Source organism: Bufo bufo, chromosome 4 (genome assembly GCF_905171765.1).
Source record: "Bufo bufo chromosome 4, aBufBuf1.1, whole genome shotgun sequence".
Lineage (NCBI taxonomy): Eukaryota > Metazoa > Chordata > Amphibia > Anura > Bufonidae > Bufo > Bufo bufo.
The window spans coordinates 368,881,141-368,898,205 of record NC_053392.1 but is presented as its reverse complement, the minus strand read 5'-3'; the positions used below and the strand labels follow the sequence as shown (position 1 = coordinate 368,898,205).

At 44.3% G+C, this 17,065-nt stretch overlaps 1 protein-coding gene across 2 annotated transcripts in view; it reads right to left on the bottom strand.

Annotated features, from left to right (window-relative positions):
- LAMA2 (laminin subunit alpha 2) overlaps window positions 1–17,065 on the bottom strand; it is a 1,085,231-nt gene that overhangs the window by 441,216 nt on the left and 626,950 nt on the right. For both annotated transcript variants that reach the window (XM_040429125.1, XM_040429126.1), the window contains exons 19-20: window positions 8,961–9,172; window positions 4,992–5,098 (exon numbers count right to left, since the gene is read on the bottom strand). In XM_040429125.1, the coding sequence (XP_040285059.1) occupies window positions 4,992–5,098; window positions 8,961–9,172 (319 nt within the window). The remainder of the gene's footprint in view (window positions 1–4,991; window positions 5,099–8,960; window positions 9,173–17,065) is intronic.

Sequence of the window (17,065 nt, the reverse complement as noted above, 5' to 3'; positions counted from 1 at the left end):
GCAGGTGAGCTGACCCTGTAAAACATTTTAGGTGCGGGCTTGCAGGTGAGCTAACCCTGTAAAAGATTTTTGGTGCAAGCCTGCTGGTGAGCTAACCCTCTAAAAAATTATATGCGAGGGCCTTCAGGTGAGCTGACCCTGTAAAAGATTGTAGATGAAAGCCTGCTAGTGAGCTGACCCTGTAAAAAATTATATGCAAGGGGCTGTTGGTGAGCTGACCCTGTAAAACCTTATATGCAAGGGCTTGCTGGTGAGCTGACCCTGTAAAAGATTTGAGGTGCGGGCCTGCTGGTGAGCTGACCCTGTAAAAGATTGTAGGTGAGGGCCTGCTGGTGAGCTAACCCTGTAAAAGATTGTAGGTGAAGGCCTGCTGGTGAGCTAACCCTGTAATAAAGTTATATACGAGGGCCTGCTGGTTAGCTGACCCTATAAAATATTTTAGGTGCGGGTCTGCAGGTGAGCTGACCCTGTAAAAGATTTTAGGTGCGGGCCTGCTGGTGAGCTGACCTTCTAAAAAATGATATGCGGGGGCCTGCTGGTGAGATGATCCTGTAAAACATTGTAGGTGAGGGACTGCTGGTGAGCTGACCCTCTAAAAAATTATATGCAAGGGCCTGCTGTTGAGCTGACCCTGTAAAAAAATTATATATGGGGGCCTGCAGCTGAGCTGAGCCTGTAAAACACTATATGCAAAGTGCATATATGCGAGGGAATTCAATGCGATGAATAAGCATATTGATATAATGGAAGAGGAAAATGAGGAGGAGAAAAGGAAGATTCAACCATATACCCTTGGTTGTGGTGGAAGGGGTGCATGGGAATACAGTGTATTCAGTACATTATAAACAACACATTTAAAGTGTCTTTATGTTCATCAACTTTGCTCTGGTGGAGTTGAGAGGTCATGGTCAATCCAGGCCTTGTTCATTTTTATAAGAGTCAACCTGTCAGCATTTTCAGTTGACAGAAGGATACGCTTATCTGTTATAATGCCACCAGCAGCACTAAATACCCACTCAGACAAAATGCTGGCGGCAGGGCAGGCCAGAACCTCCAAGAGCGCCAGTTCTTGCCACGTGTCCAGCTTGGACACACAGTAGTTGTAAGGCACTGAGGGATCATTGAGGACGCTGACACGGTCTGCTATGTACTCATTCACCATCTTCCTAAATATTTCCCTCCTTGTGACACCTGCTGGTGGGGTGTCATGAAACTGTCCCAGGCTTTGGAGAGTGTTGCCCTGCCTATGTTGGAACTGCTGTGTGTTCCCCTTGTCTCACCTCCTCGGTTGGCCAATGAAGTACGGACTCTGCCGCCAGCATTGTTAGACAGAAATTTTTGGAGCAATTTTTCAACAAGGATCTTCTGGTATTGCACTGTTTTGCTCGTCCTCTCCACCAGAGGAATGAGAGATGAGAAGTTATCTTTGTAGCGGGGGTCAAGAAGGGTGAACAACCAGTAATCCCTGATCGCACTGGTTTGACTTCAAGAGTGGTGTCCTGCGCAGTCCTGCAAACTGGGACATGAAGCTAGTATAGTGGATGACTGTTTTTCTTGTGCTCTGTTCAGGCACAGTTTTAACGCGCCCAGGGCCACGGCCTCTGCCTGCACCGTTAGCATCACAGCCACTTCCCCGTTCCTTATTGCTCCCCTTCTTCATTTTAAATGTGATATATGCTTGAAAGTATGTCACACGTACAGTAGTGTAGGATTTGGAAGTGTATGCGTAAAAAAAAGTAAAAAGGTATTTGGGATGTGGAAATGTCACACAGGAGATATCCCGCAGATAATGTCAATGCTGTCACCAGCTGCTAATAAAAAATTACAGGGAATGTCACAGGTATTTGGGATGAGGAAAAGTTGTACAGGAGAGGTACCACCGGTAATGTCACTGTCCAAACCGTCTACAGGAAAAAGTACACTGGATGTCACTGATATTTTAGGGAAGCGCACACTTTACACAGGAGATGTGGAGCGGATAATTTAACTGTCCGCAGCGGACACCGTCTACAGAAAAAGTACACTGGAAGTCACTGATATTTTAGGGATGCGCACACTTTACACAGCAGATGTGGCACGGATAATTTAACTGTCCGGAGCGGCCTATTAGATACTATTTAGCGAAGGATGTGCTAAAAATATATATTGCTGCTGTCACACACAATAGTCCTTAAAAGGACTTTTGGGTCCCTGAAAAGTATTTCTAATAAAAATCTTCCAATAACACTCCCTACACTCTGTCCCTTCCTATTCATGGCTCTCCCTAAGACTGAGCAATTTAGTGCAGGTTTCTCTACAAACATATATTGCTGCTGTCACTCACAATAGTCCTTAAAAGGACTTTTGGATCTCTGAAAAGTTTTTGTAATAAAAATCTTCCAATAAAACGCCCTACATTGTCTTTCCATTTCTATGCTCAGCTCTCCCTGACTAAGACCGTTCCGGCCAGCCAATCACTGTAATGCCAGTAGCCAACATGGCTACAGCATTACAGTGCGTGCCAGTACCTCCCTGCATGTTTATTGGCTGTGTAGCAGCGAAGAAACATGCGGGGAGGAGACTCGAGCATTGCGCTCGAGCACATGTGGTACTCGGCCGAGTACCGCCATGAACCAAGCATCGAGATGCTCGAGCCAAACTAGTGTTCGACAGAGCATACTCGATCAGCGCTAGTGTGCATAAGTAAAGCAAAATTCTTTGCAGAACGCATTGCGCACCACTATTTTTCTCGTAATTTGCTTGTGAGCTGCTGGGGTAACTTCATGTAAGGAATATGGATGGGCCAACCTCTACACTGGGTAAATGGTAAGTTAAGTAACTTAAGAATCAGAGCACACACTCCCTGGTAGAATGGGGATTGTCTAAAATTCCCTGAAATGTGGGATATCTGGTTTCTACACTATGCTCATGTAATACTGCAGAGTGGTATTACCATTTCTTCACCCTGCTACTGACTTTGATTGCTAACAATAATGTCCTCCTTGTATTTATTCCAGGTCCTTCACATTGGTCATTGATAATATTGCTCTGAAACTGTTTTGTACATGTAATGTGCCTGGTTCATCAGCAGGTGGCAGCAGATATAAGGCAGAAAGATCTTTAGATAGAATGGAACTTACCATTCCATTCTCCCCCTTTTGGGCAAAAGTGGGCTATTTCCATTTCCTACCAAGGGAGGGGCAGCAGGAAGTGTCTAGTCAGTCTAAGCCAGGGCAGCATGAGATGCAGATGTGCCAAGATGTAGCAGCAAGGGGATCCCCCCTCCTGCAGCAGGAGTCCATCCAGAGGCAAGCATCTCATAGAGCACTGGATCATGCAGGGCAAAAGCTTGTTTGTTTATATTTTCACACTGCTAGGCGGAGGCTTCCGCTTAGCAGTGTTGACGGTGATGTCATCGGTACTAAAGGGACAGGCTTTTTAGCGCTGCCCTAGCCATTTTAAAGGAAGCCTCCACCTAGTTTACCCTATGAAGAGCCACCGGAATCTCCATAGAAAGCCTTTACCCTGCGCAATTCAGCATAGGGCAAAGGAGAGTATTGGAACCTGGAATGCTCCAATTCTCATATCAGGGGGGCTGCCTGGATGAAAATGTGTATATGAGATGAACCCGGACAACCCTTTTAAGAATCTCCCAAAACTACATGTAGGACAATGCACATGTATGGCATTTCACTAGATAGATAGATAGATAGATAGATAGATAGGAATAGTTATCTATCTATCTATCTATCTATCCATCCAGGGGTAGGCAACCTCTGGCACTCCATCTGTTAAACTACAACTCCCAGCATACACATTTGCTCTGTTCTTCTTATAACTCCCATAGAAATGAATGGAGCACGCTGGCAATTGTAGTTTTCACAACCGCTGGAGTGCCGAAGGTTGCTGACCCCTGGTCTATCTACTATCCATCTGTCTAAATATATATCTAACTAATGTAAAATGGGCCTGAAAAAAACTAAACGTGGCCCCATATTGTATTCCAGTCCAGATTAACAGAAGGCAGGCCAACACAAGTAGTCAGGGCCAACATAAGTAGGTAAAAACAACATAAGTAGGCATGACCAGCAATAACACAGTGCAGCACAAAATAGCACCCCAGTAGAGCCAAATACCACAGTGCAACACAAAATACTGGCAACGACACAGTATTCAGCTGTATCACTGTCCTGAGCAGTGATGGCCAGTTTGCATTGTTCGCCCGCGAACACATGCGAGCTGCCGTCTTAAATCACAAGTCCGTCAATGCACAGGTAAGTCCTTACCTGTGCCTGTGCGCGAGCCGGTCTAATAGCCGGTCAGCGGGAGCAGGCAGTTCCGAGAACAGCCCGATGAAGGCCCCCGGTGGCTGTTCTCGGAACTGCCTGCTTTCGGTGACCGCATTTGTTTTCAGACCGGCTCGCGCACACTCACAGATAAGGGCTTAGGCTACTTTCACACTAGTGTTTAGAGCGGGTCCGTCTGATGTCTGCTCAGACGGATCCGCTCCTATAATGCAGACATTTGTATCCGTTCAAAACGGATCAGTCTGCATTATAACTTAGAAAAAATTCTACGTGTGAAAGTAGCCTGAACGGATCCGTACAGACTTTACATTGAAAGTCAATGGGGACGGATCCGTTTGAAGATTGAGCCATATTGTGTCATCTTCAAACGGATCCGTCTCCATTGACTTACATTGTAAGTCTGGACGGATCCGCTTGCCTCCGCACGGCCAGGCGGACACCCGAACGCTGCAAGCAGCGTTCAGGTGTCCGCTTGCTGAGCGGGGCGGAGGCTGAACGCCGCCAGACTGATGCATTCAGAGCGGATCCGCGTCCACTCAGAATGCATTAGAGCTGGACGGATGTGTTCGGGGCCGCTTGGGAGCCCCTTCAAAGGGAGCTCACGAGCGGACACCCGAACGCAGGTGTGAAAGTAGCCTTACCTGTGCATTTCCCCCTTCTTATTTGCATTATATTAATGTCTACTCCTTGTATATAGAAACTTACCATGCACTCATCACACTGGCGACCCTTCACATTACTTCTGCACTCACATTGTCCTGTCTGAAGATTGCAAACCGTGGATATAGATCCATTGATGTTACAGTTGCATGCTGTGAGACAAAATGATCCACAGATTAGTTTCCCCCTGGAGAGCTTAAAATACAAAATACTTCCATTAATGAATTTTTTACCCAGCTGAAAATATAGTTTGTGAACCCCCCCCCCCCCCTCCCCAAGTCATAATGCACGACTTCGGGCTAGACGAAGCTTGGCTTATGGAGCCAATACATTTATGGAAACAACATTAAAATTGAAGTATTTGAACAAATTGACTTTAGATCTATGTGACCTATGTCTGCTGCTGCCCTACTATCCCAGACTGAAGTGGGTATCACTCTAATCACCTGTATGTATTAGAACTAGTATTAAGTGAATCTTCCCTCTTGCTTCTCTTCAGCTGTTCACTATGGTGCTGATCAACCCTCCTATTTATTATGGGAACTTTGTTCTACCCCTTTGCCTGAGCTTAGATATTCTAATGTTTGTTAGTCCTAGTGAAGGTGTGATTACAGAGTCTTCCTGCTTACCAACGCTCATCCTCTGCTGCCTACCCTGACCTTGGATTTGTTTTACGCATATACTAGAATTCTGCATGCCCAGACTCCAGATTTGCTTCATGGGTACAAACACTGCTGTCTGACCTGACTATGATTATTCAATATTACCAAAAAACCAAGAACACACATGTATAATCATGAATATTTTATTAAATAACATCATAAAAGACTAATATATATATATATATACACACACACATACGCAGAGAAAGCAGGACTGCACTCCAAATAGTGATGAAAGCAAAAAAGTTTTATTCACCCATAATGTGGCAAATCTTGCGACGTTTCAGCTCACACGAGGAGGAGGGCTCGTGTGAGCTGAAACGTCGCATGTGAATAAAACTTTTTTGCTTTCATCACTATTTGGAGTGCAGTCCTGCTTTCTCTGCGTATATTATTGGGGATTGCCGTTACCCCATCCTGGACTCTGCACCCACACTGTCACGGCTGAGGATGGGGGAAATCCTCAGCCGTGTGAAGCCCGGTGATGTTACAGCTGCTTGTCCATGAAGCAAGAGAATTAGGGAGAAGGTCACCTCCTAAACGCATCCCTAACCTGACCCTGGCTCCTAGCTACATGAGCCAACCTTGATGGTAGGAGGGCCCATGCTCCGGAACCTAAAAGTCCCTGCTAGCCCTCAAGATGACCCTCACCTAGGAGCTGAGTAAGACAAGCCCACTCCTCCTAGACACGGAGGAGCAGGAGTCTCAACGGCCAAGCTGCAGGAAAAGGAGAGACATAAACAGCTCTATGGATATGGCAGGTGAACAAAGAGTTCCACCTACCTGCCACAGCCTTGCTGACTGGATCCCTGTGTTAGCAGGGTGCAGATCACAAACGCATCCACACACAGGGACCCAGATCCATAGCTGCACAAAATCACATATAAAACATCACACGGACATCACACATAACTAGAAATAACTTAAAGCGACATTATGGTTATGACCACAGGGGTGGCTCTTACTGGCAGGTAATAAAGACATGAGGCTGCTCTCAGCTAAGCATGGCTGAAGCAACCTGCAGGCCTGCAAAAGCAGTGAGGCTTTATAGGCCAAGAAGCCACACCCCACAGTCGGACACACCCAGTGCACACACACACTAGGAAGGAGATTAACCCTTCCAACACCAGGGAAGGGAAAACACCACTTAAAGGAGACGTGCACACAATAACAAACAACACAGTGCACAACACACACACCTAACAAAAAGGTTGCCAGGTGTGACCGCATGCCAGGGCAGCAAGCTGCCTAGCAACGCTCAGGCTACTCTGCTGCTAAACCCCAACACTGGTTGCCCGCAGCAACCACAAGTGAGGCCACAGACAAGCGGCCCTCACCCGTGGTTGAAGACCCATGCAAAACTGCCGGCAACTGCATGCGGTAAGAAGTCACGGTCATGGGCCTGGCCGTGACACACACCTTGGCCGTTGGACTTTTTCTTTCTATATATATATATATATATAAAAAAAAAGAGGATTTTTTATTAATCATGTCCACTTAATATGTAATTGTCTTGAATTGGTTGTAACACTATATATACCCAGAGTTTTGATGTGTACACACTGCTTGAGGAAGGCTCCTGTGTAAGAGCCGAAACGTCGCTACAGCCTTTGGGTAAATAAAGTTTATTTTATTTTAATCCAGTGGAGTGCTGCCCTTTTTTCTTTTTTTTATATTTGTTGGATTGGCTTATATCCACATTTGGGCCTGTGCACCCTTCTCTTCCAAGTTCCATTGTGACGGTGCTGCCATCCCCCTTTTTTCTTTTTATATATATATATATATATAAAAAAATAATTGAAGGTATGAATGAATATATAGCAGTAATGCAGTTAGTGCTGCGAATAAGCAGCTCCCCAGTAGGTACACAAGGTGAAAAATTCCCCCTCGTAAATAATCATTATGGCTTAAGAGCAAAGTGCATGAAAAGACATAAGGAACTCCTCAAAAACCAAAGGAGAAGTCCATTCCAAATGGTGCAGGTAAAAAAAACACAAAGGTTACATAAGCCAAAAGGGTAAAAGAGATAATAGCATGGAAAACCAATTGCATGTATTACAACCCATATACAGCCAAATAACAGCAATAGTGATGAAGCCTAAACCTCTAGGGAGCGCACCCCGACACTAGTTTCGCTCCGCTTTCTCAAGGGGCGTTGATTATTGTCTGCTCTTTCAGTGCTTTGCAGTATTAGCTTTGACCCCCATGGTCAGCTGCCAACTATACCTAGGCTATTCTAAGAGGTAGTGGCCTGGTGGCTCCCCTGCAGCGATCAGATCCCTGTATAGGGGTTAAAGCATGAATACCAGGGGACCTACAGGACAACACCCTAAGGTTTAGCCCAAAGCCAAACCAGTTAGTTGTCACAATGGGTCCAAGCCCACTGCCTATTGCACTTCCCAAGATCTGACCTGAGTTAAGTGACTATTTCTTTACCTTATATGATATGACTGATGCTGTATATGAACATGTATTTTATCACTTATTTACAAAGCTATTGTTTAAGCTTATTTATTCACATATCCCATAATCTACAGTAGAACAAGTGACTATAAGGTTTGACATCCAACTCAACAGAAATGCTGAATGACATATTATTCTTGCTTTTCTCTTCTGTCACTTTTCTAAAGTTGGCCACACATTCCACAGCTTTAGAAGTGTTCTGAAGAGTTGGTCAGTGGTGGTTATAATTCTATCCAACTACACCAAGTTAGAATGATGCAGAAATTGATTAATCTCTAACTGGACATGTCCATGGTTATAATGCAGTCCATATACTGTATATATTATGGCAACTTGATTGATTACAGACAATCTGCCTTTGGCAAGCATCTGTCCCACTTTTTTGTGTCACAAAAACATTCAATAAAAGTGGAAATCTGAAATGCTTTTTTGTGTGTTTATTAATTTGATAAACAAAAGCTACCTATTTTTTTATAGTTTGTTTTATTTATGTGTGCAGATTGTTCTTTCAGCTAGAAAAGCAAAATTATAATGAACTGGGCAACTATTACAAAGCATATAATGTAAAATGTAATGTAACCTTTTGGAAGAGCCTAGTGAACCCTCACATGTAGATTTAAAATATATATTTGGAAGGGTCGTCCAAGATCTGCTTTTTTTCCAGAAACAGCACCACTCCTGTCCATGAGCTTTATCTGGTATTGCAGCTCAATTAATAAAGCCATTGTGAGTAGTGTTGTTTCTGGAAAAAAATAATTATATATAAATATATATATATATATATATATATATATTTTTTTTTTTTTTTTTCTATTCAATTGGTAACCACTTTATCTCTATTGTTCAATATTTTATAAGGAATACAAACAAGCAGAGAGAAGATACTCACATTGACAGCTACTTGGCCCAAGTGCATTTCCAAAATATCCTTCTGAACATGTATTACAATATTCTCCAGTCACACCTGGCTTACATATACGGCATTCGCCCGTTTCACTGTCACAACAGCCTGGGGCTGAAAGGTCGAGGTTGTCATTGCATTGGCATGGTTGGCAGGATCCTCCCGGTAGTGAAGGTTGGCCAAAATACCCATTAGCACACCTAAAGAACACAAATAATTCAAAGAATTCATAATGTAATAAATAACTTAGATAATATATGTAACTGATTCTGCCGGTTGAGAACAGTCACAAAAGTATGAAGAGTGAGCTTCAGAAATGAATACCACTTCAATGAGCCAGAAATATACTGATGACTGCCAGAGAGGAATTGACAGGATGCAAGCTATGCTTTATGCTGGCTTTGATGCCCCAACTGGTTCCACGCTAAGTACTGTAAATACTGTACAAAACACTAAGTAGAGTAAGACATTTTCCTATATTCTATTGATAGAGTCCAAGGACAGAATACATAAGGCCTGTGTCATTTACCATGTTGGTCATTGTTTACCTCCAATAGAAAAATGATTAGTGTCCAAGAAAGTGCAAAATAATAGTTTTCTTTCTAAATATAGTATGTTGTATAGCATATTCTACTCCATAACAGATTGGTTTGTGCCGAGGGCTGCTCATATCTATGTACTAGGAGACAGATTGTTCTCCTCCATCTCTAGGCTCCTGTATTCAGTAGAGCAGGGGTCACCAACCTATGGCACTCCAGATGTTGTGAAACTACAATTCCCAGTGTATACACTTGCTCAGTTGTACCTCAGAAGATGTTCTGGGAATTGTAGTTTCACAACAGCTGGAGTACCTGACCCCATGCACTAGAGAAAACAGTGCTAGATCACCTACAGGATACAGGAGCACAGGAGACAAGAGTAGTAGGACACTCTGTCTCCTAGTGCATTCATATGAGCTGTCCATAGCATAGACCACAGCTGAGACATACATCTATGTTAATCAGAGTATGCTATTCTATGAATTCTGAAAAATGATCCTCACACATTCCAACACTAATTGTTTCTGTAATAGTTTTTCTGTAATTGGAGGTACATTTTAATTCTTTATTAGCTACCATCACATTTATTTTCCCTTTAATCAAATCCATACCAAACTCTTCAAAGTTTCCAAGATCGGAAATTAATTAAGCAGGAATGTATAAAACTTATGTTTTTGAGAATGTTTGAAGATCTTTCAGATGGGTTTAAAATAGTAAATATGACTTAGCTTTATATTAATGTGTGACGTAAGAGAAAATAATGTATTTACAGATCACCACCACCCGCCAAATGTTCTAAGTGTCTCCTCAAACCAAGAATTGGGCATGCGGTACTTGAGCCTGAATATCTATGGGTTAATACTGAAATAGCTTATAATGTCCTAAAGGCAGGTATTCAGAGAGACATTGAATGAAGGTGCTGAATGAGTGCTTGATAATGGCGAAAGATCTTAATGGAGCAGCTACTGAATTTCAGACAGTGAGAATATTAATGTTCCACATTGATGAAGTACAGTAGATTCTGGAACATAATGCCTGGAGCTAAATTCCTAATTAACTCTCTGAAATATCTTGCATTTTGTTACAGTTGACTGGTAACAGAACTTTTTAGTAAAAAGCTGGCAGATGCCATATATTTTACTGCAATATTTATTAGGCAAATACATATTATGTGCCTGAAACTCACCAAAAGCCAGATTAGAGGTAACATATCTAAATTAATTGTATAGCACAAAAATATATTATACTATCTTAGTAAGAGGTGTAAATTGATAAATTTAGGAGAAAAATATCAATTGAATTGCAATTATGGAGGTTTCATTCGAAGGCAGAGATAGCCTTTATGTAACCCAGATGAAAGCCTGAAATTATAATGGCTGCACTGAAAAGTTTTCTGCTTTGAATTATCCGTAGGCAAAGCATAAATCTATCATTCTAAAATTCTGCACGTTTACACAATTAGCATGGTCATATTTGTCATTGTACAACTTTTATTAATTCATGCAACATCCACATTCTAAGGCCTCTTGCACGCGAACATTTTTGTTTCCGTTCCGTTTTTCTTTGCTTTTCGTATACAGTCCATATACGGAACCATTCATTTCAATGGGTCCGCAAAAAAAAAAGAATGTACTCCGTATGCATTCCGTTTCCATATTTCCGTTCCATTCCGAGATAGAACATGTCCTATTATTGCCTACAAATCACGTTCCTTGGCTCCATTTAAGTCAATGGGGCTATAAAAAAAGACGGAACGGATACAGAATGCATCCGTATGTCTTCCATATCCATTCCGTTTTTTGCAGAACCATCTATTGAAAATTTTATGGCCAGCCCAATTTTCTAGGTAATTACTGTATACTGTATATGCCATGCTACCGTTTCCGTTTGCGATCTGCAAAAACGGAAACCAAAGAGAAAAACTGAATGATAACGGAAAAACTACTGAAACAAAAAATGGAAAAACGGATCAGTTTAAAACGGACCACAAAACACTTAAAAAGCCATATGGTCATGTGCAAGAGACCTAAGAACTGGGATTTCATGGTAGAATGTTTCTTTTTGGAAATTCAGAGTGTGAGGCATTGTATCTTTGCCTTAGGCATTATATACTTGACCCTATCCGATTTACAGTGTGCAAGTCACAGATGCACGAAATAAGGATGTGGTCCATGCTGCATCTGGACTTTTTATGGACCCATTGACTTCAATGGGTCTGCTCTTTGGACGAGTGTAGGACATTTTCTATCTCTTTGTGAAATAGATAGTGTTCAGCGAATCGAACTGTACGGAGAGGGGAGCATTAAAATGTATGGGCTCCAGCAAGGTGAACAGAGTTATCACCGAAGTCTGTTGAGAATAACTTCAGCTATCGATTTTTCAACCTTAAAAGCATTTTAACCCCTTCACAACTAGCGCCACAATAGTATGGTGCTGGCCAGGTCTTTAAAGATGGCGCCCGCTCCTGAGCACTACGGGCGCCATAGACGCGGGTGGCGGCCTACTTCTTATCGCAGACACCCACGGCTCATGCCCGCAACCGGCAGTAATGCCGATTGTGGACATTTAACTCCTCAGATGCCGTGGTCGATCCTGACCACGGCATCTGGGCACGCTGAAAACCGAAAGAGCGCAATTCCGGTTATGCTCCGGCTCCTGCGGCGATTGGAGGAGCCGGAGCATGTGTGCAGCAGCCCGTATTTGTGAATGACAGGAGGCTGCTTTATAGTATTTCCTATGGAGCCCTTGCCTGTAATAAGTCTCCATTGGAAAGTAGTAAAATCATCATAGATTCCAATGCTAGTGCATTGGAGTCTATGATAATAGCAATCAGATGATTGCATGCTATAGTTCCCTATGGGAACGATAAAAAGTGTAAAAAAAAAAGTTTAAAAAATAAAATAAAAAATTCACTCCACAAAAACTGAACCCCCATAGAGCTCGTACACATAATTACAAAAAAGTTATAGGGGTCAAAATATGGTGACAAAAAAATACAGATTTTTTTCACACTTTTTAATAAAAAAATTTTTTTTTTATCAAAATGCAAGAAAAACTATACATATAAGGCTACTTTCACACTAGCGTTCGGGGCTCCGCTTGTGAGTTCCGTTTGAAGGCTCTCACAAGCGGCCCGAACGGATCCGTCCAGCCCTAATGCATTCTGAGTGGATGCAGATCCGCTCAGAATGCATCAGTCTGGCACCGTTTGTCCTCCGCTCCGCTCAGCAAGCGGACACCTGAACGCAGCTTGCAGCGTTCGGGTGTCCGCCTGGCCGTGCGGAGGCAAACGGATCCGTCCAGACTTACAATGTAAATCAATGGGGACGGATCCGTTTGAAGTTGACACAGTATGGCTCAATTTTCAAACGGATCCGTCCCCCATTGATTTTCAATGTAAAGTCAAAACGGATCCGTTTGCATTATCATGAACAAAAAAACTAAAAAAATTATTTTTATTTTTTTTTGTTCATGGTAATGCAAACGGATCCGTTCTGAACGGATCTAAGCGTTTGCATTATAGGTGCGGATCCGTCTGTGCAGATACCAGACGGATCCGCACCTAACGCAGGTGTGAAAGTAGCCTAAGGTATCGCTGGATCCGTACTGACCTGTAGAATAAAAGTAACTGGTCAGTTTTGTTGTACATCGAACATCGTAAATAAAAAACTCATAAAACTGTGGTGGAACTGCTTTTTTTTTTGCAATTTCACCCCATTTGGAATTTTTCCCCGCTTCCCACTACATCATATGCAATATTAAATGGTGGCATTGGAAAGTACAACTTGTCCCTCAGAAATCAAGCCCTCATATGGCTATGTGAACGGACAAATAAAAAAGTTATGGCTCTGGGAAGGCAGGGAGTGCAAAGCGAAAACGCCAAAAAAAAACTTTGGGGCTGAAAGGGTTATAAAATGGAACCGAAGTCGATTTTGGTACCGGCTGATACCTCGGTACTGGATCTGACTTTGGACCCCGTTTTAAAATTGATGATGGCTGTGTGAAGCACGGCTCTGCAACGACTTAATCCCTCATAGCCTACTTTAGCAAGTCTGAGAGACCCACTACGGTCAAAATCGGTGTCCCCAAACCTACTGACCCTCAGGGTCCTGATAAAAATACAAATCAAGCCGGCGAGATGGAGAAATTCATAAAGAAAGAAGCCGCTGCATACGTGGAAAGAGATTCCAAGATGGCGCCCGACACACCACGCGCCTCAGGTCTCAAACAGCAAACAGTTACTGGAGTGGATCGAGGTATGGAAGAATCCCCAGGACCTGACAGCCTCCCGATATTGATGTCCTTTCTAAAGGAAGCACTGGCAGATGCTCAAGAGCCTTTGAGCTCAGACCTAACGGCCATTAGAGAAGACATGCGCCATATAGGCAAGAGAGTTGAATCCCTAGAAGAGGCAAGAGCAATTATAACACATCAAAGCGCAGTATCCACCTCCTTGGTTCACTGTAAGACCCATATCAACTCCTTGTACACAGCACTTGAAGACCAGGAGAATATGCACTTCAGAGGTATCTCGGAATCAGTGGCCCCTGGGGACATACCTAATACAATAGCCCAGATCTGCCCTAACTTACTGGGACCAGATTCCAAAATCCCAATATCACCGGGTGCAGTGAATTGTCTCTGACCCTGACTTGCAAATTATCAGGACTAATGAGATGACTCATAGATTTGAACAAAGGGGTTATCCCCTTTCAATTTTGAGTAAAACCAGAAGAGAACTCGATAATCCTGATAAATCAGCAAGAATTAAATTATCTAGAGTGGTGCTTGTACATAAGTTTCACCCCTATGTAGTGTACGGGAGCTGTAATGCCCGTCACTACAGAAGGGTCACTTGTTGTGTTGTCGTTTCTCCTTATTTAAGGGAAAGTTGGTATAAGTCATCTTTATAAAATGTAATGTAATGTAATGCTATGTACTTCCCTGTTACTGTAAAATGTGCATGTACAGGCCTGCTAGGGGTGTCATTCCAGCTCTTAGTCACTAGAGGGAGCTAGGGAGCCCTAGGTTATATAAGGCCCAGTCAGGGTAAGGAGAGGCAGTCTAGAGTTGAAGTGGGAGTTGAGTTGGAGATTAGACAATGTCAGAGTCAAGTCCCGGCCTGGAGCCTGCAGACCAGGAGAGGGTATTGCAGTCCCTGTAACCGGGTTCCAGATCCAAGGAGAAGGTTCCCCTCCTGAGTTCATATATGCAGAAGCAGGAACACCACAGTTAACCAGCCTGAGGAAACTGAGAGAGACAGAGGCAAGTCCAGAAAAGCAAGAGGTACTAAGGACAACAGAGGAGGTACTTGATAATTATAAAACCAAGGATATACGCCAGAGCTAGGGCATCGGGCCTTGGAGAAGAGTTTCTATGTTCCAGGATCAGTCAGGAATAGAGTGCAAGCCGCCTGTACTGCAAGTCCTGTGTTTAACACTCTGAAGTCACCTTGCTATATATATTGCCTGCATCAAATGTACTGCAACCAACTGTCTGCAAAGGAACTGCGCTTCCATCTATGTCCATGTATGATGACTACTAAAGTTTGAGTTCTGTTTTAACATCACGTGGTTCCTCAGTTATTCCTGCTATCAGCAAACGGCGTGCCACCGTTTAATTGGCACTGGCGTCACGAACATTACTTATCATCACCTGCCCTTGCAGAGAGTCAGCTGTCTCAGGTTAGTGTCACAATTGCACTACAACACCCAGGAACATTTTTAAACCTAACTTGAGTACGCTGCACCTCTCTTTTGGCGTCACGAACAGGATACGCACACTTTCTAGTGCAAGAAGCGTGAACTTTGTGCCTTATACAGTTGCCCTGTGACCAAAGTGACAAATTGTCTGTTTTATTAAAGTGGACTTTGTGGACTGAAAAACATACTAAAAGTGTCCCTAAAACCTCCAAAAAGCGCTGTGCAGTGTTGCGCTATCAACTTTTTACCATCCTGCTTGCTGTCAGTGAATAGACAGCGGTTTTTGCTAAAGATGGCCGCTGAGCTTGTTGAATTTACCGCTGCGTCATCTTCATCCCGAAAAGGCGGGAAAAGTTGGCGCCTTTTTGCTGAAAAAGCGGGAAAAAGTTCAAGGTCAGGCGCCACCGCCTGTCTGGACATTTGCATGTCTGCCAGCATGGACTCCGCCTTCCACATACTGGAATACCTGGGGGGCGGCCTCCCAGTGCAATGGGAGGATCTGGCTGAACTTATTGGCGCCACCCTGTCGCTCTCCAGAGAAGGATCGAGCATGTTGGAGAGTGAGGACTGCTTTGCTGCGACGTCCGCGCCTGAGTTACCAAAAATGACTGATATCGGTGTAGAGCCAGAGGACGCTCCACCGGCCTACTCTCCGGGACCGGAGAGACCCGCCTGCCCGCCACCGAGGAAAGAAACAGAGCCCTGCTATGGCTCTTGGAGAGACTTTTTTCAGCCCTCTTTCAAGTGGTCCGCGTTAATGGCAGAGATTCGGGAGACCGCTATAAAGAGGAATACCAAAACTAAAATATATTATGAAGAGCTAACCAAGACGATTCACGAGCGGCACACGAATACCCAACCCCGCCTGGAAAGGAGGAAGGGGTTGGTGGTGTCCTTTGACAAGACCCGTGGCTACGGGTTCATACAAGACTACCTAACTGGCAGAGACTTATACGTTAACAGGAGATCTGTCAAGAGAGATTACCTCCCTTCATATCAGCATAGCCTCCGCGAAGGAGAGGAGGTGGAGTTCACCCCTGCCGAGAGTCTGCGAGGCCCATATGCAACTGCCGTGACCCGTCCCAAGAGGGAACCGGAGGACTGGGAGGCAGAAGAGGACTATTCTGGCTGTGAGCGGGAACCTGAACGCTCTCCAGAACAACCAGCCCATCACGCGTTCCAGGAGCGGGGCTCTTTCATTGGTCCTAATGTATTCTGGCAGCCAACCGTGTTGGAGAAATGGGTGAGCCCCTATCCGTCCCCCGAGCTGCCTCGCCGGGAGAAGACCATCCAAGACCTGGAAAATCTCAAAGGACTTCGCGTTACCCTGGAGAATATCCAGAAGGGTAGGAGACCCGATGCGCCACCGGAGCCTGCAGCGGCCGCGTCTGATGCATCCTACACTGTACCTGCGCCGGCGGCGCCAGCAGAAGACAGCGACTCTGACACTGAAAGTATAGGTGACCAGATAGTTCGGCTGGAGGAGAAGTTGCGGGAGCTGCGCAAGATTGCCACCGCCAGGATCCAGACGCCGCCTGAGAAGGACGAGGTAAGGGTGCCTGTCACCACCCGTAAACCACCTTCTGCTAACATTGCTCCGTCAAGGTCCCAAAGAAGACCTGCTAATCCTGTGACTTGCTGCACAGAGCCCACCGGACCACTTGCGGCGGCGGTATCAAGTCCACCGCAACCTACAATCATTATGCCTGGACCGGTACGGTCCACCAGTGTATTTACCCCTAGGCCTATGGGGCCAATTCCTATTAGGGGTCCCTTCACTTTGCAGCTGCCCCCTGACACTGTGATGTGGGCACATCCTCCTGTAGAGGACTACTACAGGCCATATTTGCCA